The sequence below is a fragment of the Daucus carota genome, chromosome 5, assembly GCF_001625215.2.
Source record: "Daucus carota subsp. sativus chromosome 5, DH1 v3.0, whole genome shotgun sequence".
NCBI classification, from domain to species: Eukaryota; Viridiplantae; Streptophyta; class Magnoliopsida; order Apiales; family Apiaceae; genus Daucus; species Daucus carota.
In genome coordinates this window covers 19,497,751-19,522,987 of record NC_030385.2, presented here as the reverse complement: position 1 = coordinate 19,522,987, position 25,237 = coordinate 19,497,751, and the positions used below count along the sequence as shown (strand labels likewise).

At 39.3% G+C, this 25,237-nt stretch overlaps 3 protein-coding genes across 4 annotated transcripts; 1 reads left to right on the top strand and 2 right to left on the bottom strand.

Moving 5' to 3' along the window:
• The first annotated feature begins 6,133 nt into the window (after positions 1-6,133).
• Positions 6,134-13,612, top strand: LOC108213642 (serine/threonine-protein kinase MPS1). 2 transcript variants are annotated; one of them, XM_064094801.1, is made up of 7 exons: positions 6,134-6,485; positions 7,526-7,639; positions 7,715-7,930; positions 8,218-9,185; positions 10,049-10,249; positions 12,499-12,660; positions 12,854-13,612. In XM_064094801.1, the coding sequence occupies exons 1-7, from the start codon at positions 6,287-6,289 to the stop codon at positions 13,400-13,402; spliced, it is 2,409 nt and encodes an 802-aa protein (XP_063950871.1). In that variant the 5' UTR covers positions 6,134-6,286; the 3' UTR covers positions 13,403-13,612. The 2 variants fall into 2 exon arrangements, with proteins under 2 accessions (XP_063950871.1, XP_063950870.1); XM_064094800.1 differs by having other exon boundaries at positions 7,526-7,930.
• A 5,180-nt stretch (positions 13,613-18,792) lies between these two features.
• On the bottom strand, positions 18,793-22,145 carry LOC135152792 (uncharacterized). The gene is made up of 4 exons (XM_064093897.1): positions 21,479-22,145; positions 20,846-21,262; positions 20,112-20,449; positions 18,793-19,878 (listed from the first exon to the last, which is right to left on the bottom strand). Exons 1-4 carry the CDS (start codon positions 22,143-22,145, stop codon positions 18,793-18,795), a joined length of 2,508 nt encoding a protein of 835 aa, XP_063949967.1.
• A 267-nt stretch (positions 22,146-22,412) lies between these two features.
• On the bottom strand, positions 22,413-23,291 carry LOC135152791 (uncharacterized). The gene is made up of 2 exons (XM_064093896.1): positions 23,020-23,291; positions 22,413-22,896 (listed from the first exon to the last, which is right to left on the bottom strand). The coding sequence occupies exons 1-2, from the start codon at positions 23,289-23,291 to the stop codon at positions 22,413-22,415; spliced, it is 756 nt and encodes a 251-aa protein (XP_063949966.1).
• Between the last annotated feature and the right edge of the window lie 1,946 nt (positions 23,292-25,237).

Here is a 25,237-nt window from a genome sequence, read left to right as displayed (position 1 = left end):
ACTGGCTATGGAAACTAAACAGAAAACTGGAGCAATCTTTGATTGATAGAATTTATAGCTGATTTATAGGATATCAAATCAGAGATTGATTTTGTAACTGTGTCTATATAAACACAGATTAAGGTTACTCTATATGAGTTGAGTTATCGAGTACATTGTTAAGAACCCTAGCAGCTCTTAGTGATACAATATAAATCACTGAGAGAGTTTTTGTAACCATCAAAGCTTTGTGAATATAACAGTTTACTACTTTCAATCTTTCATATTGTCTTACTGTGTTACAGATTGTGATCACTATATCATATTATATAGTGAGTTAATAGGACCTAACAATATATATATATATATATATATATATATATATATATATATATATATATATATATATATATATATATATTAATAATAGTAATAAAGCACCTCAGTCATTTTTACACTTCACATCTTATTTTATATCGAGGCTTCCTGTCTAGAGACACTCACTTGTTGAGTCACTTAAATAACTGAAGGGGTCCCAAATATTTGGAGAAGCGAAGTAGGACTACTGTAGTTTGGTACAGAGCAGAAATATTTATGTTGTTAATCTGCTAATCAAATTTTATTATGAAACCAATTCTACTCTTTTTATTTATGTACTTTTTGAAGACTTTTTATTTGAATTTTATGATTAGTTAATTTTGGATAATTATATTGACTTGACATCATCTAATTTTTTGTTGAAATATGTATGTTTTAGTTTTTATTGTGTATTAATTTTTTTAGATGAAAGTATGTAATGTTTCATATATCCTCATATATGGAAACATGAGTAACCGAACATACTGTGCATGTTTATGAAAATTTTATATTTTTAAAAAAATATTATTATGGACAAAAGTAGAAAAACCGAAAAAAACCGCAACCGACTAATGGTTAACCGCAACCGAAAAACCGTTTTAACTGGTGTGGTTACGGTTAATGATAATTAACCGAACCGAACCACATTTAACGGTTTGCTTACGGTTAATGTCCGGAACCGCACCAAACCGCACCATGCACACCCCTAGCTCTTAACATATTTTTTCACAATAAAAAATTCTTTCCGTACAATTCACCTCTACTTAACTTTGTTATAATGGAGCACATTAGGAATAAAATATGAAATAGACAAGAGAAAGAGAGAGTATTATTGGAGTTTACACTCTTAACTTCGTACTAAATTGCTAAGAGCCACATTATTTATATTATATTTAGGAGACAACTAGGAGGCTCTTGGAGATAGGGATGACAATCGGTCGGTATGGTTCGGTTTTAAAGAAAACCAAACCCGAACCGAATAGTGTTTTTCAGAACCGAACCCGAACCGAATCGAAACCCGAACTTCAAAAACCAAACCCGAACCACCGATTTTCGGTTCGGTTCGTTTCGAACCGAAACCTGAATATTATATAAAAAATACTAAAAGATATATCTAAAATATAGGTTCGTAAACAAGTCTCTTATTCAAAAATTAACATATCCTGAAATTATTACAAGCATATTAAAATATGCATGATTAAATTAGAAACTACAATAATTCATGATAAATATTAGTTAAGTGTTTTTCATTTAGCTTTTTAAAAATCTTTTATTCATTCAGCTTATTAAAAATAAATGTAGGTTAATTGTTATATACAAGAAAATAAAAAAATCATTTAATATAAAATTGTATGGCTTTTATGTTATTTACTTAGTTAAACAAAATTTCTGATAATACTTTCCTTTTTAGAAATATTATTTAATACTAGATTATGTCTTATTTAATAATAAGAAGAAAAGTATTTAGTGTTTGTTAATAAATTTATATCATATTCGTTTGTATTTGTGCGCGATTATCAAGTGTTATAGGTGTTGTTTCATGTCTTAATTTTGTCTTTTTGATTTATCTGATAGATGAGAATGTTGGTGAAATGTAATCAAACTTATTTTGTATATTATGTGCTTAATATGTTGTCTTATCAATTTTTTTGAGTCTCGAGTTTTATTTGCAATTGTGTTTTCTGAGCTTGTAAGATTAGAATTTGTTCATCGTTGTTGACTTGTTGTTAGTCACAATGACGAGATATGATGGTTCTGTTAGGGTTATACTGAAATATTCGTTTGAAGTATATAACAATTATTTGAGAATCTTGAATGCATGTTTTCACATTGTCTGTATATTATATATTGTAGACAATCTAGTATCAAATGGGATAGCAGAATATTAGATTGCCGAGTTTCTTATATAATATAATAAAGGTTCACAGTCTAAATGGTGTTAGACCAACCATTGGAACGACTGAAGTATTATTTGGAAATAGTTTATCTTGACTATCGAATAATACTTATATACTTTGTGTATATTGAACAGGATCAAAATAGTAGAATAATTGTTTCTTTAATTCTAACAATAAATAACTAAGATTCTATGATGTTATTAATGCTTAAGTTCTTAATCCGGATATAGTGATTGACACTTGTATTTAATGCACATGCCTTGACTCATAAGTTATGTAATTTATTTTAAATTACGAATTTATGTATTGGGCAATGACATTATATACAGAGTGAGATATTGACTATAGAAGGAAACCGTGTCCGAAAAATATATTCGGGTGATGATGTCCTCTTGAAAGCTCATAAAGATAATTATGCTTTAGTCCTGCAGGCAGATTTGTTCTTGCATAATTATAAGGTTGAGTGGATGATCAAGGATAAAAGATATTGATTAAATTAATTGTCAGAAATTAATTTAATTAATGGACATGCGATATCTTAAACATGGGGAATTTATAAGCAATTAATATGGGAGCCGAATTAAATAATTAATTTACGGAATTAGGAAAGGTAGTGCAAATATTAATTCTTAGTGGATTGAATTAATATTTAATGACATTGGGCCTGGCCCGGAATGTCATTGGAAGGCCTGACTTAATTGTCCATGATCCCTACTGTAGCCTATATATATTCTCGTTCTCCTAAAGCTGAAAGACATACCAAAACGAATTCATCCTAGAGTCAGAGAGAGGCAGACGTTTTTCTCAAGGAGACAGCTAGGGTTTTGGTTTTCGGAGCTTTAAGGAGAGGCACACCTTGGGAGATCGAAGGTCACACTTCGTCCAAGGTTAATCAGGGAATACAGTAGAAGACGTGGATTTGAATCGCTTGCGCCGTAGCGATTAAGGTTAATATTATGTTCAAACTTTTAATTAGTATCATAAAACGCAGGGCCAAGGTCCGATTGTTCCTACAGGTTCAATGTTGGTGATGATAAAATCTATAAGGGTGATTTTGAAAAATATTATTCAATAATTTTCTTGCATGATCAAAGACTTTGCTTTGTAAAATTGGTAAGCTTTTTCACCTCTTTTATTTTATTGAATCGATTTTAATAGTAGTAATTGCAGATTTAAATTTTAGCTTTTTTAAATGGTAAGTTGACTCACTTGATTGTTGCTAAATTTTAAATTTTATTTTTATCTCGAGTTATTGCTTGGAAATTTATGCTCTAAATGCTTTAATTCTCATCGATTCGAGAATAATGCAATATGTTAACATGTGTATTTTTACTTGCAGTCTTGATTAATGGCTTTTATTTGTACCATTGAGGGGTGGCCATAATTGATGGCGTATATTCTTGGCCAAATAATTGGCAATTCAGTGCCATTTTGTTGGCTTGCTTTTTACATTTATTTTAACAATTTAATTTGTTATTTAAAATTTTAGATTTTTTTGAAGATTATAATTTTATATTTTAATACTTATATTATTAATTAAATTCTTAGTAATTATTTATCTTGTTATATATCTAGTCAAAGGGTCTCCCTTTGGCTAAATATTTTTTTTTTGTTTTTTCTTGTATTATCTTCTTTTTCTGTCGAATTATTTTTATATTTTTCTTTTCATCCACTTTTATGATCTTTTGATAAACTATACTAATTTTAATTATTAAATTTATTATTATCTTTTTCTTGTTATTAATGAATCGTATTTGTTTCAGGCAGCGTGGTCTTACAAGTTGGGGCATTTTCTTTTCGGACATTAAGGTCTTATTGTCTAAACTTCCGGAGACATTTCCATGTCTTTCGGTTAGATGATAAGCTTTTTGAATGAAAGAAACTCCTCGGAGTATTGGCGTATTTCGATACGAGCAAGTACATTTCTGTCAAAAAAAAATTATATCATATTCAATATTTGAATACGTAATGAAAAATGATTAAAAAAAGATAGCAATATAATTATTCTTTTTTACACATATCTTGTCATCTTGTGATAGTGAACATTTTTATATAGATATTATATGTAGAGTTAAGTTCTATGGACACCACTTTTTTTGGAGACCGTGGAGACCACTTATGTTCTGCAAGTAAATTATTGTATAAAAATATTGCAAAACTCATAATTTTGCAAAACAGGTTGTACAAAGATCCTTATATCATTTAAAATCTTGAATATTATGTATGTTTTGCATGTTGAATATTACAAAATGTTTTGTCCTGCGGAATATGTTTAGTTTGTAGAACATTTGTTCAATTTGCAGAACATACACATTCTACTTATTAAACATAGATGTTCTTCAATAATTTTGATGAATTCGTGATATTTGTAGTACATACTTCACAAAATAATGTGTTTTGATTTGCAAAATTATGAGTTTTGCAATGTTTTTATACAATATTTTACTTACAGAACATAATGGTCTCCACGGTCTTCAAAAAAAGTGGTCTCCATATAACTTCTCTCGATAATGTATATTATATAATGATATACGATAAATTTATAATATCGGATTTCAGATATTCGGGTCGGTATTGGTTCGGTTGGCCTAAAAACCCAACCCGAACAAAATTCAATCGGTTTTTAAAAATAAAAACCAAACCCGTAACCAAACCATAAAAATCGGATTCAGTATAAACCATTCGGATCGGTTCGGTCGGATATTCGTCGGTTCAGGAAATTCTGCCATCCCTACTTAGAGATGCTCTTCACCCACTATTTTTCTCCCTTATCTTAAATTTATTATTATAAATTAATGAGTCCCACCACTTTACCCACTTTTCGTCTAACTTTACTTATTTTTTACACTTTTTCTTAGTCTCTGTGTCTAAACTCAATGAGTATTCATTTGGGACGGAGGGAGTAGCACCTAGGGGTGTAAACAAACTAAACTGTTCGTGAGCTACTCGACTCGGCTCGTAAAATATTCGAATTGATTCGATAATAATCGAGCCGAGCTCGAGCTCGAGCTATTTGGATGTTTTACCGAGCCGAGCTCGAGCTTCAAATTACTCGGCTCGTAAGGTTCGCGAGCCTTATCGAACCTTTATTATTTTTTAATTTTTTTATTATAAATATATATTACAAATATATTAAATATTTTATTTATATTTATATACTTAATCGAATCAAGCTCGAGTCGAACCGATCATATTTCGAGTTTTTGTCAATATTTGGTGACTCGATTCGAGTTTTTGAGTCGAACTCGAGCCTCTCGAACTGTTTACGAGCCGGGTTTCGAACTTGAAATAAAAGGCTCGGTCGAACTCGAGCTCGAGCCCCGAACTTTTTAGTCGAGTTTGAGCCGAGCCTGGCAGTGTACGACTCGGCTCGGTTACACCCGTAGTAGCACCCACCGCGAATGATGCATTTTCACTCTTTAATTTTTGTCAAATTTAGGCATCTAGCCTATTAAAGCTAAAAAAGGAGCCAAAGTTAATTTAGTAAACTAAATATTCAGCTTAAGTTTTTTTCTTCCTGAAATCAATAATGAGCTTAGTTAAATTCTATTGAATTAGTGATAACAATTCTGTCAAAAAAATTAATAAAATAGTGATAACAGTAATAAAATAATAAAGAGGTTTTCTCATAACTATCCAAGTCTAAAATTATTTTTGCAAAAATATTATATATTTTTTTAAAGATTTTGCAAAAATATAAAATTTTTAAAATATTTGCAAAAATAATATATGCAACATGTTGCAACCGCATGCAACCATACCTGCAACACGATGCAATTATATTTGCAATCCTGCTGGCCAATTAACTGAAGTTTCATATGGTTGCATCTAGTGCAAATATATTTTAAAAAATTAGTATTTTTGCAATAATAAATTAATATATGGAGATAAATTAAAGGGAAAACATTCCGCATTTGCAAGTTTGAACTTGAAATCTCTCCGTTCCCTCTCTCTCATGTACGGTACCAGATACTTAATCGAAGAAAATGAAGTACCCGTGAAGTCGCCGGAATCTGCGAATTATTGCCGGAAATGCATCTGAGATTGTGTCGATGGACGAGAAGCCAATTCTAGGAGCTGAGTCCAGGGAGGAGAATCTTAATTTCATCCGTCCGATCAACATTCCTTCAGATACAAACATTAACAATCACTCCCGTTCGTTTACTTGTACATCTACTTCTTCGTCTTCGTCTTCTCCTCCCGACTTCCTTGGTAAAGTTCAGGCTGCCTTTAAACGCCGCCGCCCTCTCGGTACTCTCTCTCTCTCTCTCTCTCTCCCTCTCTCCCCCCCTATATGTAATTGGCATGTAGTTGTTTTGATTTAGTAATTGGTGATATTAACTGTTAAGTTAGGGCTTTTATGTGCTTTATGATGCTTTTAACTTCAAAGTAGATTGGATGATTGATTATTCAGAGTTCTCTTTTATATCAGTACTCGGTCTTTTCCAGTATAAAAAGTAAAAACACTGAAATGTTATCGTTCTACTTAGTTTGTGCTGATTTCTTCTGAGTTAGGGTTTTGTTTCTCGGTTTTTGCTGCACTTCTTTGATTCAAATAATTCATAATCTTGTTGTTCTGATATTTATATTTAGAGTGGAAATCTGCAACACAAAAGACAACAAATACACTGCTCCAGGCAATAGTTCGTGTTCTTACTAAAATTTCAGTGCAAATTTCTTTTGGGGAATAACAATCTTTGTCCTTTGGTGATTTGAACTCTGACATTACATAGTCAAAAGAGCTCTGATACCTTGTTAGCAGAATAGTCGTCCTAAAACCTTAATCCTGAGTTTAGTTGGAGATAATAGAATTGGGGAAGGAATGTATTGAAAAATTGTGACCAAAACTATAATATAAAGAAAGGATGCGAGAGGGAAGAGTGAAGAAATTGAGCGAGTGCAAATGTTTTATGAGGAAGTTTGCAAGGAAAATGAGTATGAAGGAGCATGAATCATTCTTTCTCAAATTGGTGGGTATGGGCTCTATAACTCTATTTACCCGTAGGATAGTACAACCCCAAGTGTCCCAACCAAACACAACAAAGGTGCTGTAAGAAGCAAGTGAATTCTTGTATACCTTTTACTAGTAAGTCTAATGCTAGAATTTAGGTAGGTATCCAGGAGTGTAGTTTAGGCTTGTACAGCATCTGCCTTGCTTAGGCCCCTATCGGAAATGATGTAGTTAATGGTCAGTAGTCATGTGGTCTTTGGTTATCATACCCAAAGAGCAGATTGATCATAAGCAGTTTTAAAGTATTTATGGTTCAGCCTAATTTATTCATGGTTTGCAGGCAATATGCGATCAAATAATATAAGACCGACGCGTGTCTTACTTCCTCAACGGGGGACATCAAAGAATTCAGATGTTAATGTGACTTCAGAAGCGGACACCGACAAGACCCAAGGTAACGATTCATATTTAAGTCAAGGAGTGAAGGATTATATTTCTCAGACAAAAAAAATCGGTTCTATTACCTCAGAAGTTCAGGAGGATGCGTCAATTACACCACCACCTGACTTGGGTACCATCATGAGCACACAAGAGGAGAATCATGTATCATTTGGTATTCAAGATCAACCTAGATCCGCTGCTGATTGTATGAACAACAATTCAGCATCTTTGTCGTTATATCGATCTGAGCAGGTTCATCAGAAGAAAGTCAGCTTTGCTTCAGGAGATACTGCGAGAGCTCATGGTAATAGTCAGCTCCATTTATGCAGTAATCATCATAGTGATATACTGGTTTCTTGTGACAGTTTGCTTTGAATGTATTATTTCTGGATTAATTTTTAGTTACAGTAGTTTAAAACACGTTTTCTCCCATTCACTTGTTCTGTCTTACTAAACGATAGTATGCAACTTATGACATAAACTCTTAATTGTGCCAAGTTCATATCGACATGCACGTGTTCTGTATGGAGCTGGTGGACAGATGCCCCCTTCAAATCACTAACATCTCATGTGGATTCCTTGCTTTCACAGAAATGGACTGGGATGTTAGCAATCAAATGGAAGCTGCCACTGCTGTCAGTCAAGACATAAAACACATCAGTTCCAGGTCTGATGTTCAGGTTGCTTATATGTTGGCAAAGGGAACTATGGGATCTCAAGATCAGGTGCACCCATTCAGGAACTTTCTACAAAGTGATTCTAACTACAATATGACTCAATCCTCAGTTGTTGGCTCATCATGCCCCACCACAACGTTGATGAATTCAGCCTCTGCTCCCATCCATAATTCAACTACATACTGTTCCTATCCTCATCAAATAAATAGTTCCAATCTAAATGTGGAGTCCTTGGGAGAACTTAATATGAATGTTCAGCCTGCGACCGAAAGAGATAAGTTGCCTTCATCACTTGGTTCATTAAACCACAGCAGTGGACTGTCTGCTGATCTTGATCAGTTAGAGGTAGCATTAAAAGCTTCACCTTCCTTTGTTGACAAGGATTTAGACGTAAAAGGATATAAATGTTCGAAGGACCAGAGTCTCGCTATCCCGAAGGACTCTGAAACTACCAAGGACGACCTACCTCCCGATAACAAAGTAAATAAAGAGAAAGCATGCGTAGGTGATGTTACTGATGTTCAGTGTCAGGCTCCCTTATCAAAATATCAATCATCGGATGTTAAGTTTGGATCTTCTAAGCCAGAAATACAGGGAAAGGTTGCAAAAAGTAAAGCAGCAGCAACAACCCGCAAAAAGAGCTATGACCCAGAACAGTTTTTTAAGGTTAATGGAAAGCTCTATCAGAGGCTTGGCAAGATTGGTAGTGGAGGAAGCAGCGAGGTGTATAAAGTCATCTCATCAGATTGTAAGATATATGCCTTGAAAAGAATCAAGCTTAAAGGCCGTGACTATGCAACTGCTTATGGATTTTGTCAGGAAATTGGATACCTGAACAAACTGAAAGGGAAGAACCACATCATTCAATTGATCGACTATGAGGTGCATACTTTAGTGTGTTTATAAAAAAATATTATAACAAATTTTAATTTTCACACAGTATTTGGCTGCACTGTATTGGTAGCTAGTCATGTGTCTGATTCCTGATGCCCCTAGATTTTGTATATTCATAAAGCGCAGCTCTAATTTAAAGGGGTAACTCTTTGCATAATTTGACAAAACATATTCTTAACCCTGTCCTGTATATGTGTACTGCCTCTTCCTTTTATATGAAAGTAGGTCATGGGGCCGAAACTTACTGGATGTATTCTTTTAACCTTTACCTTTACAGTAGGCAACTTTTAGTGGTCCTTGTATTGTTATCTATAACCATAGTCGAGGTAGCAATGGAGCATTACTTGGTTTCTTTTTTATTAAGTGTTTGAGGCAAGGTTTCTCAGTTCTCTCTTTCACAATGATATTTTTTTTTTAAGTTGGTACTTGCAAGTATTATTTTTTCGTATATCCTTTCAGGTGTTGTACAATCAGAATACTGATAACATATTTTTGGGCGAAGTTAAATCTATCAGAAATAGCCATGATCATTTTAGCGGGGTCGCATGGCTCTTTATAATAAATCCTCTTATATTTCAAGGGGTTCAAATGCCAATATAAATCATTCGAAATTTAGAATCTTAATAATTTGTATGTGACCATCAGGTTGAATGGCCCTTAGAAGGCCAAGCTTGATTTGGCCCTACCGGCAGGTTCCACCATCTATTGGACTCCTGCCAATCTTTGTGCAGACTTGACCTGGTGTTTGTAGTATTTTTAAGCCATAGTTTCGTAGCTGACAATCTTTTCACTTCAACTTACCATGTTTAGTTTTATAACTTGCAAAATATTAAGATACATTATTAACTTAGGTGACAGATAAGGCTTTGCTCCAAGAAGTTACGCAAGGTTACATGAGTAATAAGGATCGGAAAGTTAGTGATGATGGATATGTATTCATGGTGCTTGAATATGGTGAAATTGATCTGGCTCACATGCTGTCCCAGAAGTGGAAGGAACTGGATGATTCTAGTTCAACTATAGACGAAAACTGGTTACGGTTTTACTGGCAGGTATGCTATGACTCATAATACACTTCCTTCCAATTAGTCATTGCTGATTTTTGTTTTCCGAAATAGGAATCATTCACTGAATTGTTTGAACCATCGAAAAGAACTTCTATGAGAACCACTTCTCGCATTCTATTTTCCTCACGTCTTAATGTATATTAGGCAGAAATATCAGGAATCCGTAATGTAATAAGTTAGGCAATGGAGTTTCTAAAGCACACAATAGCTAATGCAACTCAAATCATGTTTCCTCTTCTTTTATTATGACCAACAATTCGGATTAAAATTTATGTTGAAATAATCTTGTATACAAAATAGTATTAAATTTAAAGTAGTATAGTATACTTTTATGATAATATTATATTATATCCTTGTATATAATAAGTATAAGGAGGATAATTTGGTTGTTGGTATAGTATCGTAGAATAAATTTAAACCATTAGATCTTATTGTTTAATAAACGGTTTAGATTACATTAGAATAAAAAAAAATATATAATATTTAAATACAAAACAAAATTTATACTTTTAATGTTCTAAATCAAATAGAAGTAGGTTTTGTAAATATGATTCGTCTTCTATTCTTTTTATATTCTAAACAAAATAGAATGAGGTTTTTAAAAAATAAATAGTAGAAACTTTTACAATTAGAATATGACTTTTATTTTGTATATGTACTAATTTCTAAATACCACATAATAAATACAAACTATAATCTTATGTTTTAATAAATGGTTAAGATTAAACAATAATAGCTTATATTTGGATACAAAATTTGAATATAAATATAATTTATACTTTCAATATTCTAAATCAAATCGAAGTTGGTTTTGTAAATAAAATATGTCACCTATTCTTTTTATGTTCTAAACAAATTAAAAAAAAGGTTTTATTAAAATCAAATAACAGTAGATTTTGTAATTAGAATACAATTTTTTGTGAAATATGAATTTTTGAGTCTTACACATACAACACATTAGCTTGTGCTGTATTCGCTGTAAAATTATTATCATAAGTTACACCTTCAGAAACAAATTATAAGACGGTCTTCGTTTTGCTCGATTTAATCACATTCTAATTATAAAAATTATAATGATAATGAACTGATTATAATATAGTACATTTTTCCCAGGCTATAACAATTTTGTAATAGATTTTTTTGGGGAAGTATTTTTTAGGATGTTTGGCCAGTTACTAGTATCATATGATTTTGAGCTTTGCTGTTCTTGTATAGGAGCTATGTACCTTAAAAGTTAAAACTGATTTTACAACCATATATATGTGATTCTATTAGTATATGTATGAACATATTCCTTCTGATTGAAACCTAAGAGTATTAGATGATATTGATTGCATTAAAATGTCCCTTTTGATTAAAACCTAAAAGCATGAGATGATTTTGATTGCTTGTTAAATAGTTCTGCTAATATCTATTGGTAAAATTTACAATGATTTGCAATTCACAGGGGATAGTGTTCCGGACCTTGTTCCAGTTTGCTTCATTATATGGCCATTTTTTTTAATGTTAAGGTTTGGATCACTTCAAAATTGTTTCACTAATCACTGTGACTCAACAAGAGAATTATGTGTAAATCACATATATCACTTATTTGGAAGCCTGTCTTCAAAATTAATTCAATGCTCTCTGAATTTCAACTTACTGATGTAGCCTCTCCAATCTAGGCCCTAGGATCAAGGTCTTATGTTGCCATTAGCCCAAAGAATCTGCTTTATTTTATTATACCCGGTCTAGTGAAAAATATGTATGGTCTTGCTTTAACCAAACTAGCCAGGTTCTGTTTGTCTTCTTTGGGAAATCAAAGTGTGCACAATCTTGGAGCATCTGTAGTCTATAATTAACTTCGTGATATGTAGATAACTTACTAATATGTAACAGGTTCTGTGAGGATCCCTGTCTTTACAAGATAGTGTTTTGTGAATGCCATACAATTATATAGTTATATACGTGTTATGATGTCAGTAATGTTCGAGTAAGCTCTAATAGCACTTCTGAGTTCTTCTTGCATAAATCAATGATTCCTTCACTATGATTTACCCCTTGTCACTATGAGGACGAATAATATTGCCTTCTCACCTGCATATTTATGATATGTAAAAATCTATGTCAATGTAGAAGACGCCGCAAACACCTTGTTGAGTACTGTGTTTTAATTGACAGTATGGGTGAATAGTTTTTCCCTTTGTTGTACATGTAGATACAGATAATCTAATGTGTTCTTTTATTTGTTGCAGCAAATACTTTTAGCTGTGAATACCATACATGAAGAACGCATAGTACATTCAGACTTGAAGCCGGCAAATTTTCTTCTTGTTAGAGGGTCACTGAAGCTAATTGATTTTGGGATAGCTAAAGCAATTATGAGTGATACAACTAACATTCAACGGGATTCACAGGTTACCAGATTCCCCTGAACTTGGTCTTATGAGCTTACAAGTAGAAACAGCCCCTTTCGGAGTTCCCTCTCTGGGTTTCAATTGACTAGTATCTAGCTGACATTGCTAAGACAATTGCGCTTTAGTATCCTCACTTTTATGTTGATTTATTTTAGTAGCAACGAAGAATCATGAATTTATTTTATTTCTGCAGGTGGGTACTCTTAGTTACATGTCTCCAGAAGCATTTATGTGCAATGACACAGATGCTGATGGCAACATTATAAAATGTGGCCGCTCATCTGATATCTGGTCACTTGGTTGCATTCTTTACCAAATGGTCTATGGAAGAACACCATTTTCAGAATATAAGACATTTTGGGCCAAGTACAAAGTTATAACAGACCCAAATCATGAAATTATGTTTGAACCAGTTTCAAATCCATGGCTTCTTGACCTGATGAAGAAGTGTCTGTGTTGGAATCGCCATGAGAGATGGAGAATTCCTGATTTACTAGTGCACCCTTTTCTTGTTCCCCCAATTACACCTCCATTGTCCATCTGTCAAGATCAGAGCTGCAAATTTCTCAAGTTGGTTGCTGAATCTTGTACCAGCGACCAAAAAGCCTTGTCGCTCTGTTCTCAGATGCAAGAACTACTATTGGACCCTAAACCAGAGAATGGATGCCAATTGTTGCTACATCAGATGTCAAGTTTGTGTTTCCAACTCCAGAAAAATATAGCAAACTCGGAAGGAGATTAGATGGAGGCGCCAAAGTTGTGAATGAGTTTCAGGCTTAGGAATATTTCTGTGCTGGCTGAGTTGCTAAGCTGCCTTTTCCATTCCATCTCCATGTAGATTTTTGTAACTCTAGTAGATGTGTTATATAATATGGGAAGAACAGCATTCATTTTTACTACTGTAAAATGCTAATCTATTGTCATGGCGCTTTAGAAAGTTTCTTTTGCTAAATTCTTCGAGACTTCTTTATTTCAGTTCCAGTAATACTTCGACAAAGCACACTTGGATTTTACTATGTATACATGCTTCATATTTCTTGAACAGCCTTTTTCCGTCGCCAAAGTATTCAAATGTACCATTTTCCAGTTTCTTGGCTGGAGCAAATGAAATGACAAGGTATCCAGAGTACATATATGTTCAAACTTCAAAGTACTTTGCTCCAAAATACCGGCCTGAGATTGAAGCGGCACTTTATCAATCTTCAATAGTCTTACAAAACGTGCTTGTAATATATGTAATATATTTTTTACATTTTCAAATGTGCATGAATTGTATGAGGGCCTGTTGGGAAATTTGAGGATTAGAGTGAGCTGAGAGATTAATATCTCCACGTCCCTGAACTCTGTATATAATATATTAGAGAAGCCGGTGTTGCGGCGACCTATAAATATAAATATTTTATTGTGATTCAAAATTAATATTTGTAGAATAAGATAATTTTATATTATAAACATCTCGATGCAATACAAATATTTAAAGATAAAATTGTAAAAATTGGACTGTAAATCATTAGTGAAAAAATGAAAATAAATGCTTACATGTAATTAATAATTTAAAGCACGATGAATCTTAATTTTAGTTTTTTTTTTAAATGTTATCATGTTCTTCACTAACATTGTCATTAACATGAATTTAAATAAGATATAACTTGTTATGGATCAAAAATCGAGGGGTGAGCTTTGTGCTATTTGACTAATCTCGCGAGTTGGAACTCAGACGGGTCCTCACGAGGTGCCTACGTATCTTCAGCGGGGTGAAGAATCAAGTCAAAAAACGCAGTTCTATTTTGGAGGGGTAGAGCCCTTTATATAAGATGTCTCAGGGTTAGAGACCGATTAGAAGTAGGATCCCTGGTGTTAGAGTCCTAGTAGAAATAGGTATTTGAGTCAGAGATAGGATAGGACTCATCCCTGATCCTTATCTTGAGTTGCTGGAGGTTATCTAGGACTCTAGATAGTTATCCACGAATTTCAGAGTTCTTGTAGTACTCTCGGAGTCCTGCACTCATCAGTCAGACTCCTAGTAGGACTAGGATTCGAGTTCTGGGCCCTGGCCGGGCTGGGGGCTCGAGCCTTGAGATTGGGCAGCCCACGTTTCCCAAACATGAATGCCCAACGGGCTTTTTATAACCTCAATCTGCTAGCCACGAATTTTGGGAGATAAACCCAGAATCCGGGCCTTATATTCTGACCTTTAATCAGACCCGGGCTAAAAATTACCCAATAATTTTTAGGGCCAATTTCAGACCCATATCATTTGCCCCCCAACTTTGGATAAGTTTCGTAGAAACTTTTCTAAAGTTTTAGAGCATTTTCAATCACTTCTCGAGCCTATTCTGACTAAGGTCAGCCATCTAGGCCGATTCTGGACTTTCCTTAGTCGATCCGAGGCATTTTGGGGGTACATCAAGTGTTCTGGGGCGCTTTTTGAGCGTTTTCCGGGCGCTTCCAGGGCGCTAGACCTCGCCCAGGTCGATTTAGGGCGCTCAAGGCGTCCAGGTCGACGCTGGCGCGCAACTCGGGCGCACCTCGGGCGCTCGGGGGCGCTCGACCTCGCCCAGGTCGATTTAGGGCGCTCAGGGCGTCCATGTCGACGCTGGCGCGCAACTCGGGCGCACCTCGGGCGCTCAAGGGCGCTCGACCTCGCCCAGGTCGATTTAGGGCGGATTGGACGCCCAGGTCGATGCTGGCGCGCAGCTTGGGCGCTCATGGGCGCTCGACCTCGCCCAGGTCGATGCTCGCGCGCACCGTGGGCGCACCTAGGGCGCTTATGGGCGCTCACGGGCGTTAAGTGTTTTTTGACACCCAAGTCAGTTGTCGACCTCACCCAGGTCGATTTAGGGCATCCTTGGTGCCCAGGTCGACGCTGGTGAGGTCCTCAGGCGCACCTCGGGCGCTCTTGGCGCTCCTGGGGCGCTCATAGGGCGCTCCCAGGGCGCTTCTCGGGCGCTCACGGGCGTTGGGGGTTTTTTAACACCCAAGTCAGTTGTCGACCTCACCCAGGTCGATTTAGGGCGTTTTGGGTGCCCAGGTCGACGGTGGTGAGGTCCTCAGGCGCACCTCGGGCGCTCTTGGCGCTCCTGGGGCGCTCATAGGGCGCTCCTAGGGCGCTTCTCGGGCGCTCTCGGGCGTTGTGGGTTTTTTAACACCCAAGTCGATTGTCGACCTCACCCAGGTCGATTTAGGGCGTTTTGGGTGCCCAGGTCGACGGTGGTGAGGTCCTCAGGCGCACCTCGGGCGCTCTTGGCGCTCCTGGGGCGCTCATAGGGCGCCCCCAGGGCGCTTCTCGGGCGCTCTCGGGCGTTGTGGGTTTTTTAACACCCAAGTCGATTGTCGACGTCACCCAGGTCGATTTAGGGCGTTTTGGGTGCCCAGGTCGACGGTGGTGAGGTCCTCAGGCGCACCTCGGGCGCTCTTGGCGCTCTTGGGGCGCTCATAGGGCGCCCCCAGGGCGCTTCTTGGGCGCTTTCGAGCGTTTCGGGACTATACCTAGTTTAAACATGGATTATGCAACCATTAAGTGTAATCATGCTTGATTATGACATGTTAATGGTATGAGATAAGATTAGGCCTTAATCAAGGTTTTAGGGGCCTTTTCTAGGCTAATCCCTTGATTAGGGTTTTATAAGGTTTTATACATATTTTATACATGAAAATATGTATAAATATTGTATTTTCATTTATTTTTAGGCTCTAGGAAAATCTAGATCCTTCTAAAACCTTCTAGATTATGGGCTTTTTCTTGGGCTTGGGCTAGTTGACCTGTAATAGCAGGTCACTTGGCCTGTTGACCTGTTAGATGACCTGTTGGCCATCCTATAAATAAGTGAGCATCCTCATTTCTCACTTCTCACTTCTCACTCTACAAGTTTACAACATCTCTCTAGAATTCTCTCAAGCCTCAAGCTTTCACCACCAAGGTTCTTTCGAGCTCAAATGGCTGATCGGGAAGCATCACGCTTGGCCAAGATTTCCAAGGCCATGGGCACCTCCTCCAAGTCCAAGAGAGGTACTCCTATAATCATAAACTCTTCTTGTTCATCTTTACTTGATTTGATCAATATTATGCGGGATGAATACCCCTCCCTAGCTGAGCTAGGTTCTTATGGCTATGCTGCCGATTGTTCGCCTTCGTTGGCCAAGGCCTATCATAGATTGCTTAACTTTCCCAAGGCTTATTCCCTGGTCCGTGCCGAACCCGGGGATAGGACCTGTCATTGGGATCCGCAGCACTTGTTTGTATACAAGCATGCTCTACTAGCCGGACTTAGGTTTCCCCTGCATCCCTTCATCCCTAAGCTCTTAGCTGATGTGGGACTCAATCCTTGCCAATTGACGCCCAATGCTTGGCGCATAATCCATTGTTTCATGGTTCAGTGCCTATCTAAAGGCCTTTCCATGTCTGTCTCATTGTTTCGTAAGATTTTCCAATTCAAGAACTACCCGGTGGGCTCCACGGGTTGGGTTCTTATTAGTCATCGGCCTGACCAGCCTCATATTTTCAACAATTCCTCTATTCCGGATAACAACCCTCGTTGGAAGAAAGAGTTCTTCAAGCTACACTGGGAAGGGGGAGATTAGGGAACTCTATTCAGATCCAAATTTTGTAAGGTCGTTGATGGGAGTGTCGACTCCATCCACCTATCGGATGTCGAGAAGGCAGCCTATGCTGAATTGGTCAAAGACAATGGCCAATCCAAATGCTGGGATCTCCTTGATGAATTCAATCTTAGAAAGCTTGGTCTTTCAAGGGTTAGTGATGAAGGTATAAACCCCTTTTTTTTTACACCTAGGACTTTTCTCGGGTCTACCCCATTATTCACGACTTAACTTATTTCTTGTTTTTGTTTTGCAGCTGCCACAAAAATCAATGAGCAGAATGCGCCTCTCCAAGAGGAGACGGGTCGGATGAAGCGGCATAGGTTGGCTAAAGACCCTCGGGTCCCTCGGGAGTTGCCTGCCTTCCTTCAACCCCATTCGGCAGAGGGAGGATCATCTAGTCAGCCTCGGGCTTCCAAGTCTGAAGCCTTTAAACCGGCCTGGGGTTTTCGAAGGACTGATTCGGTGCTGGGATCGACTGTTCATGCTTCTGATTGGTCCCTTCACTCTATTACCCCTGCCGACTACCAGGATGTGGTGCTACAGTCGGAGATCGAGGGGATTGATGGCTTTGGCTCTCAAGCCCTTGCTAGTGTGAGTGTTCTTACAAACTTATTGTTTATGTTCTCCGAGTCTTCCTTAACCCGTTTATCTACTTGTCTCAGGCCAATGCTCAATTCCAGGCTGCCCTCCATCAGGCTAAAGCTTGGGAAAAACAAGCTGAGAGCCACAAGAAGGCTAAGGAATCCTTGGAGGAGGGCATGGAGGCCCTTCGAATCAAGGATGCGGAAAAAGACGAGATTGTGGCTAAGACTCAATCGGAGCTAGTGGAAGCTCGAAGCGAGCTAGTCGAGGCTCGAAAGGGAAAGGATGCTATCATCGACGACTATATGGACTCTGATGAGTTCAAGAATCTGATGGAGAAGCACAATGATACCACCTCTGCAGAGGATTACAGTAACGGGTGGAATGAGGCTGTTCAGATCATTCATGAGGATCATCCAGACCTGTTCCATCCTAAATGGGATTATCTCTGTCCCATGAGGATTGTTCTTGACTCTCCTAGTCCTATTGAAGAGGAAGTCGAAGATTTGGATGTCATTGAAAAGCATCCGGCTGGGGAGTCCGGGTCTGCAGATAGCTCGGAGGCTGATTCCGAGTCTGATGAGTAGGATTTATTAAGGATCCTGCGTGGTCTACTTATTTAGACTTATCTAGCCTTAACTTGTAGTATTAGGCTTGTTTAGCCTTAACTCGTAGTATCGGACTTATCAAGCCTTAGCTTGTAATTTTCACTCAATCAATGTTAATCGTAACTTATTTATGGTTGAATTCATGTTCCGGGTTGATCCGTTCACGGTAAGTAAACAAAAACTCAAGGAAAATATTAGAAGCATGAGATATGGAGCAATCCATAAGAAATTTTATTGAAACTATAGTAGAAGAGATAAACAACTAAAATCAACTAAGTTATAAACTAACTGGCAGTGGTCTATCTGACCTTATTTAATGGTCATCTACTTGCTAAGATAATCAAATATAATAAATCTTCAAGTTGGTGGCATGCCAACTCCTTGGAAACTCAACTCCATCCAGGGTCTGAAGCTTGTACGAGCCGCGACCAATAACATCCTTCACCTGATACGGACCTTCCCAGTTTGGGGCCATCTTTCCCTTGGGACCAACTCCTGAGGCCTCAGCTTTCCTTAGGACTAAATCCCCTTTTCTGAAGAATCGTTCCTTGACTCGGAGATTATAGTAATAGGAAGCTCGTTTTTGGCTCTCAACGATCTTGGCGTTAGCCTCATCACGGACCTCATCGATCATGTCGAGTGCGAGTCTCATTCCTTCCTCATTGGCTTCGGGCTCATACTGCTGGACCCTGGGGGAGGTATGAGTTATCTCAAGTGGCACCACGGCTTCAGCCCCGTAAGCTAACTGGAACGGGGTTGCTCCTGTGGAGACCTTGCAGGTTGTTCGATATGCCCATAGTATAGGGAGAATCTCTTCAGCCCAAGACCCATGCGCTTTCTCGACTCTTTTCTTTAGCCCATCAAGGATTATCCTGTTGGCTACTTCAGCTTGCCCATTGGCTTGAGGATGGGCAACCGAAGTGAATCGTAGCTCAATGCTATAAACGTTACAGTATCCCACAAACTCTGGATTGTTGAACTGGGCTCCATTGTCAGTAACCAAGACTCGGGGTATGCCATACCTGCATATGACGTTTTCCCAAAAGAACTGAGCAACTTGCTTGGTGGTTATCTTGGCCAGGGGTTTGGCCTCAATCCACTTGGTAAAGTAGTCAATAGCCACTATCAAAAACTTCCTTTGAGCACTGGCGAGTGGAAACGGCCCTAGGATGTCCATCCCCCACATAGCAAAGGGAATCGGGGAATTAATGGATGTCAGCATATCTGGGGGCTGGCGCACAACAGGTGCAAATCTCTGACAACGATCGCATCTCTTAACATAATCCTTCGCATCCTTCAGCACATTTGGCCAAAAGAACCCAAGGCGAGTAATTTTGTGAGCCAAGGCTCTCCCGCCTAGGTGCTGGCCACAGATTCCTTCATGGACCTCTTTCAAGGCTTCCCGGGCCTCATCCGGCCTTAAACACTTCAAATAAGGTATAACAAAAGATTTCTTATAGAGAATCCCTTCAATGAGTGCATACTTTAAAGCTCTTACTTGTAGTTTTTGTGCTTCCCCAGCATCAGGTGGTAGATATCCAGTTTCGAGATACGTTTTGACCTCATCGATCCAAGTGGCCCCGTGTCAATTGGGGCTACCAGCTTGGCATTGATACTTGGGGTATTCAAAACCTGATAGTAAATACTTCCCGAGCACACCTCATTCTCTGAGGATGCAAATTGGGATAAGGCATCAGCCTTTGTATTCTCTTCCCTAGGTATATGTTCTACCAAACATTCTTTAAATTGCGTCATCTGGGCTTTCACAATCCTTAAGTATTTCAGCATTGTTTCTTCTCGTGCCTCAAATTCTCCATTAAATTGTGACACCACAAGTCTTGAGTCCCCACATACTTTCAGGTTTTTAACCCTCAGGGTTCTCGCCAATCCCAATCCAGCTATAAGGGCCTCATACTCAGCTTCATTGTTGGTAGTTGGAAAGTCTAACTTGATCGCGTACTCGACCGTGAAGCCATCCGGGCTTCGGAGCACCAGCCCTGCCCCACTATTTTTTGTTTTTGAAGCTCCGTCAAAAAATAGTAACCAATACTCTTTAGGTTTCTCCTCTTCTTTGGGTTCCTCTACCATACTCTCCTGCCCCCCGACTTCCTTGTTGTCAATGGTGCATTCAACGAGGAAGTCAGCTAGAGCTTGAGCCTTGATTGCCACCCGTGGTTTGTATCGAATTTCAAATTCCCCAAGCTCTACTGCCCATTTGATTAATCTTCCACTAGCCTTCGGGCTATGCATTATGTTCCTAAGGGGCTGGTCTGTCAAGACTTCAATTTTGTGAGCCTGGAAGTAAGGCCTCAGCTTTCTTGAAGCTGTAATCATGGCTAAGGCAAACTTCTCAATCACAGAATAGTTGAGCTCCGCTCCATGCAAAATCTTACTAACATAGTAGACGGGTTTCTGGATTTTTCGATCCTCACGAACCAAGACCGCACTCAGTGCTTTCTCAGAGACAGCCAAGTAGACATATAATGTTTCTCCATCCACGGGCTTTGATAAGAGTGGTGGCTCTGCCATATACTTCTTCAACTGCTCAAAGGCCTCTTGGCTCTCACTTGTCCATTCAAAATCTTTAACTTTCTTCAAAGCCTTAAAGAAGGGCAAGCACTTATCCCCGGACTTCGAGATGAAACGTCCTAGTGCCGCGATTCTTCCTGTTAGCTTTTGAACATCCTTTATAGACTTAGGCGGCTCCATATCAAGGATGGCCTTTATCTTGTCGGGGTTGGCCTCAATCCCACGTTTTGAGACCATCAGACCCAAAAATTTTCCAGACCCAACTCCAAAGGCACACTTGGCTGGATTCAACATCATCTTATGTGTCCTCAGGACTTCAAAAGCCTCTCTCAGGTGTTCAAGGTGATCAGCTTTGTTCAAGCTCTTCACTAGCATATCATCAACATAGACCTCCATGGTTTTTCCAATCAGATGTTTGAACATCTTATTTGCCAGGCGTTGATATGTGGCTCCTGCATTCTTTAAACCAAACGCCATAACCAAATAACAAAAGATACCAAAGTCAGTGATGAATGATACCTTAGGAATGTCGTCCTTATTCATTCGGATCTGGTTGTATCCACTAAAGCCATCCATAAAGCTCAACATCTCGTGCCCAGCTGTAGCATCGATCAGAGTATCTATTCTTGGGAGAGGAAAACAGTCCTTAGGACAAGCATCATTCAAATCTGTGAAGTCTACACACATCCTCCACTTTCCATTAGCTTTCTTGACCATGACTGGGTTGGCTAGCCATTCTGTGAATTGGATTTCCTCTATAAAACCTGCTTCCAAAAGCTTATCGACCTCCTGTTTTATGGCTTCCTGCCTCTCAGGGGCAAAACTTCTCTTCTTTTGTTTCACGGGTTTTCTATCTGGGCTTACGTTAAGCGTGTGTGTCATAAAGAGGGGATCAATCCCTGGCATATCGGCTGCGGTCCAAGCAAACACATCCCGGTTGTTCCTCAAGAATTTCACAAATTCGGATTTCATATCCTCGGGGAGCGACGCCCCTACATAGGTCACCTTCTCGGGCTCATCTGGATATAGGGAGAAGGGAACCAAGTCCTCAGCTGGCTTTCCTTTCCTTTCCTCTTCCTCTCGGACATCCAAGTCCTCAATTGGGAGAACTTGCCCCCCGGTCCCTCCAGATTTCAGAGCCCCCACATAACAACTTCTAGCCATTTTTTGATCTCCTATCTCTTCTCCCACCCTATTCTTGGTAGGGAATTTGATCTTCAAGTGGTAGGTGGATGGGATTGCTTTAAAAGCATGTATCCCAGTCCTCCCAAGGATAACATTGTAGGTTGATGAAGCCTTAACGACCAAAAAATTCAGCATACATGTGGCCTGTCTAGGCTCGGTGCCCATTGTCACGGGTAGTTGGATCATACCTTCAATCTTTGTCTCCACGTTATTAAAGCCGTATATAGGCATATCTGAAGGTGTCAATTATGAATCAGAATATCCCATCTTCTCATATGCATCATGAAATAAGATATCTACTAAGGCTCCACTGTCAACGAGTACCCTTTTTACAGAAGAGTTTCCAATCACCGGGGTGATTACCAAAGGATCATCATGGGGAAATTTAACTCTGTCGAGATCTAAATTGTCGAATGCTAAAGCAAACTCAATTTTTGCCCTCTTCGGGGGCTCTCCAACAATGTACATCACTTCACGAGCATAAGCTTTTCGTGAGTTACTAGATAGGCCTGCTGCGGTCGGTCCTCCAGAGATTACATTGATCACAGGCCCTCTAGGCTGGTTTCTCTTATTCCTATCATCGTTGTCTCTTCCACGGTTGTCATTGTCACGGGGATTCTTGTCCGTATCCCAAGTATACCTGGACAGCTTGCCTTTTCGGATCAAAAACTCGATCTCATCCTTCAACTGCCGACAATCATCGGTCTTATGTCCTGTATCCTTATGAAACCTGCAGTACAAGTCCTTGTTTCTCTTTTCGGGGTCAGTCCTGATAGGCTTCGGCCATCGAACACTTTCATCTTTCTCAATTTCCATCAGGATCTGACTCCTAGGGGCATTCAGCCTTGCATACTCAGTGAACCTCGGTCCTGCTTTCTTTTTGGTGGGGGACTTATCACCATCCCCTGTCTTTGAATACTTACTATCCGCGTTGTACTCAGTGTCATTTCCACATTTCTTTGGGTTCGAGGTCGGTCCCTGGTTATTCTGAGATTTCTTCAGGCTTTCCTCAGCCTTGATATACTTCCCGGCCCTCTCCTGGAGCTCATTCATATTTTCAGGGGCCCTCTTGGCTAGTGATTGGCGGAAATTATCATCCGTGGTTCCTTGCTGTAGGGCAATCATGGCTACTTTCTGGTCTAAATCCGGGACCTTGAGCGCCTCCTTAGTGAACCTATTCATATAGTCTCTGAGGGATTCGTTCCTGCCTTGATGAAGGTTCATCAACGAGGCTGAACTCTTAGCGTGGGTCTTGCTCCCAATAAACTGGCCTATGAAAGCTCGGCTCAAATCTCCAAACGAGGATATAGAGTTAGGGGGTAGTCGACTATACCAGTGTTGTGCCATCCCACTCAAAGTTTGGGGGAAGGCTCGACACTTAATGGCCTCCGTGACTGGTTGCAACAGCAATGCATTCATGAAAGTTCGTACATGATTCGCGGGGTCACCCGTTCCATCATACGCCTTAATTGTGGGCAACTTGAACTTTCGAGAAATCCTTGCTGCCATGATCTCCTCGGTGAATGGGGGGATCGGGTTATCTGGATCACCTGCAGCCAACAAGTGAATTCTATTCATACCTGCGTTCTGAGGGTTTTCAGTCCGTTGCCGAGGTTCGGGTGGTGGCTGCCTGGTCTGGTGTGCCGCCCTGTCTCTTCTCAACTGAGCTATCTCCTGTTCATAAGCTCGAATCCTGGCTTCGTACTCCTGGTCCGTGGGTCGACGGGACTCGGGGTTATTCGGCCCGGTGTTGTGCTGGGAGCCTCGGCTCTGGTTTCCGTCTCTCCTCCTTCGTGGGGGAATATCATAGTCCCTCTCCGAATCTTCAGAAGAGTCGTCCGTATAAACTACATACTCATCTGTTGGTCCTCTTGTGGTCGTCACAACGGTTGAGTAATGAGTCCCATGATCAGTGGTTGTGGCCACAACATTAGTCATAGGGGGCAGCGTGCCAAAAATCATAGGAATCGAGGTTTGAGCAGCGGTGGTTGTGCCACTGCTAGCAAGGGTCAACGTGACTGGTGGTGTGGTGGTGACGGGATTTGAGGTTCCAGCGGTGACCTGAGACAAGGGTGGATCCTGGGTTGCGGTGTTGTCTCCGTTTGAAGGTGCATGAATTTCTGAGCGTAATCTGGTGGACACCATGGCTGTTGTCTTCTTCCCACAGACGGCGCCAAATGTTATGGATCAAAAGTCGAGGGGTGAGCTTCGTGCTATTTGACTGATCTCGCGAGTCGGAACTCAGACGGGTCCTCACGAGGTGCCTACGTATCTTCAGCGGGGTGAAGAATCAAGTCAAAAAACGTAGTTCTATTTTGGAGGGGTAGAGCCCTTTATATAAGATGTCTCAGGGTTAGAGACCGATTAGAAGTAGGATCCCTGGTGTTAGAGTCCTAGTAGAAATAGGTATTTGAGTCAGAAATAGGATAGGACTCATCCCTGATCCTTATCTTGAGTTGCTGGAGGTTATCTAGGACTCTAGATAGTTATCCACGAATTTCAGAGTTCTTGTAGAACTCTCGGAGTCCTGCACTCATCAGTCAGACTCCTAGTAGGACTAGGATTCGAGTTCTGGGCCCTGGCCGGGCTGGGGGCTCGAGCCTTGAGATTGGGCAGCCCACGTTTCCCAAACATGAATGCCCAACGGGCTTTTTATAACTTCAATCTGCTAGCCACGAATTTTTGGTGATAAACCCAGAATCCGGGCCTTATATTCTGGCATTTAATCAGACCCGGGCTAAAAATTACCCAATAATTTTTAGGGCCAATTTCAGACCCATATCATAACTGACTTTCAATAACTTACTAGCCGTAAACCCGTGGGCTCATATATAGTTCAAAATTTGTTATTTATAATTTAAATTTTATTATTATATTATTACTCCCTCCGTTCCACCAGATTCTTTACAGTTTCCTTTTTGGGATGTCCCATCCAATTTTTTAAATTTCAAAACTTACCAAAAATAGTAAATGGGTCCCACCACTTCCCAACTTTTCTTTCCTTTTCACACTACTTTTACCGCCTTTCACACTACCTTTACTCCACCATCTCCCTTTTATACATTAAAAAT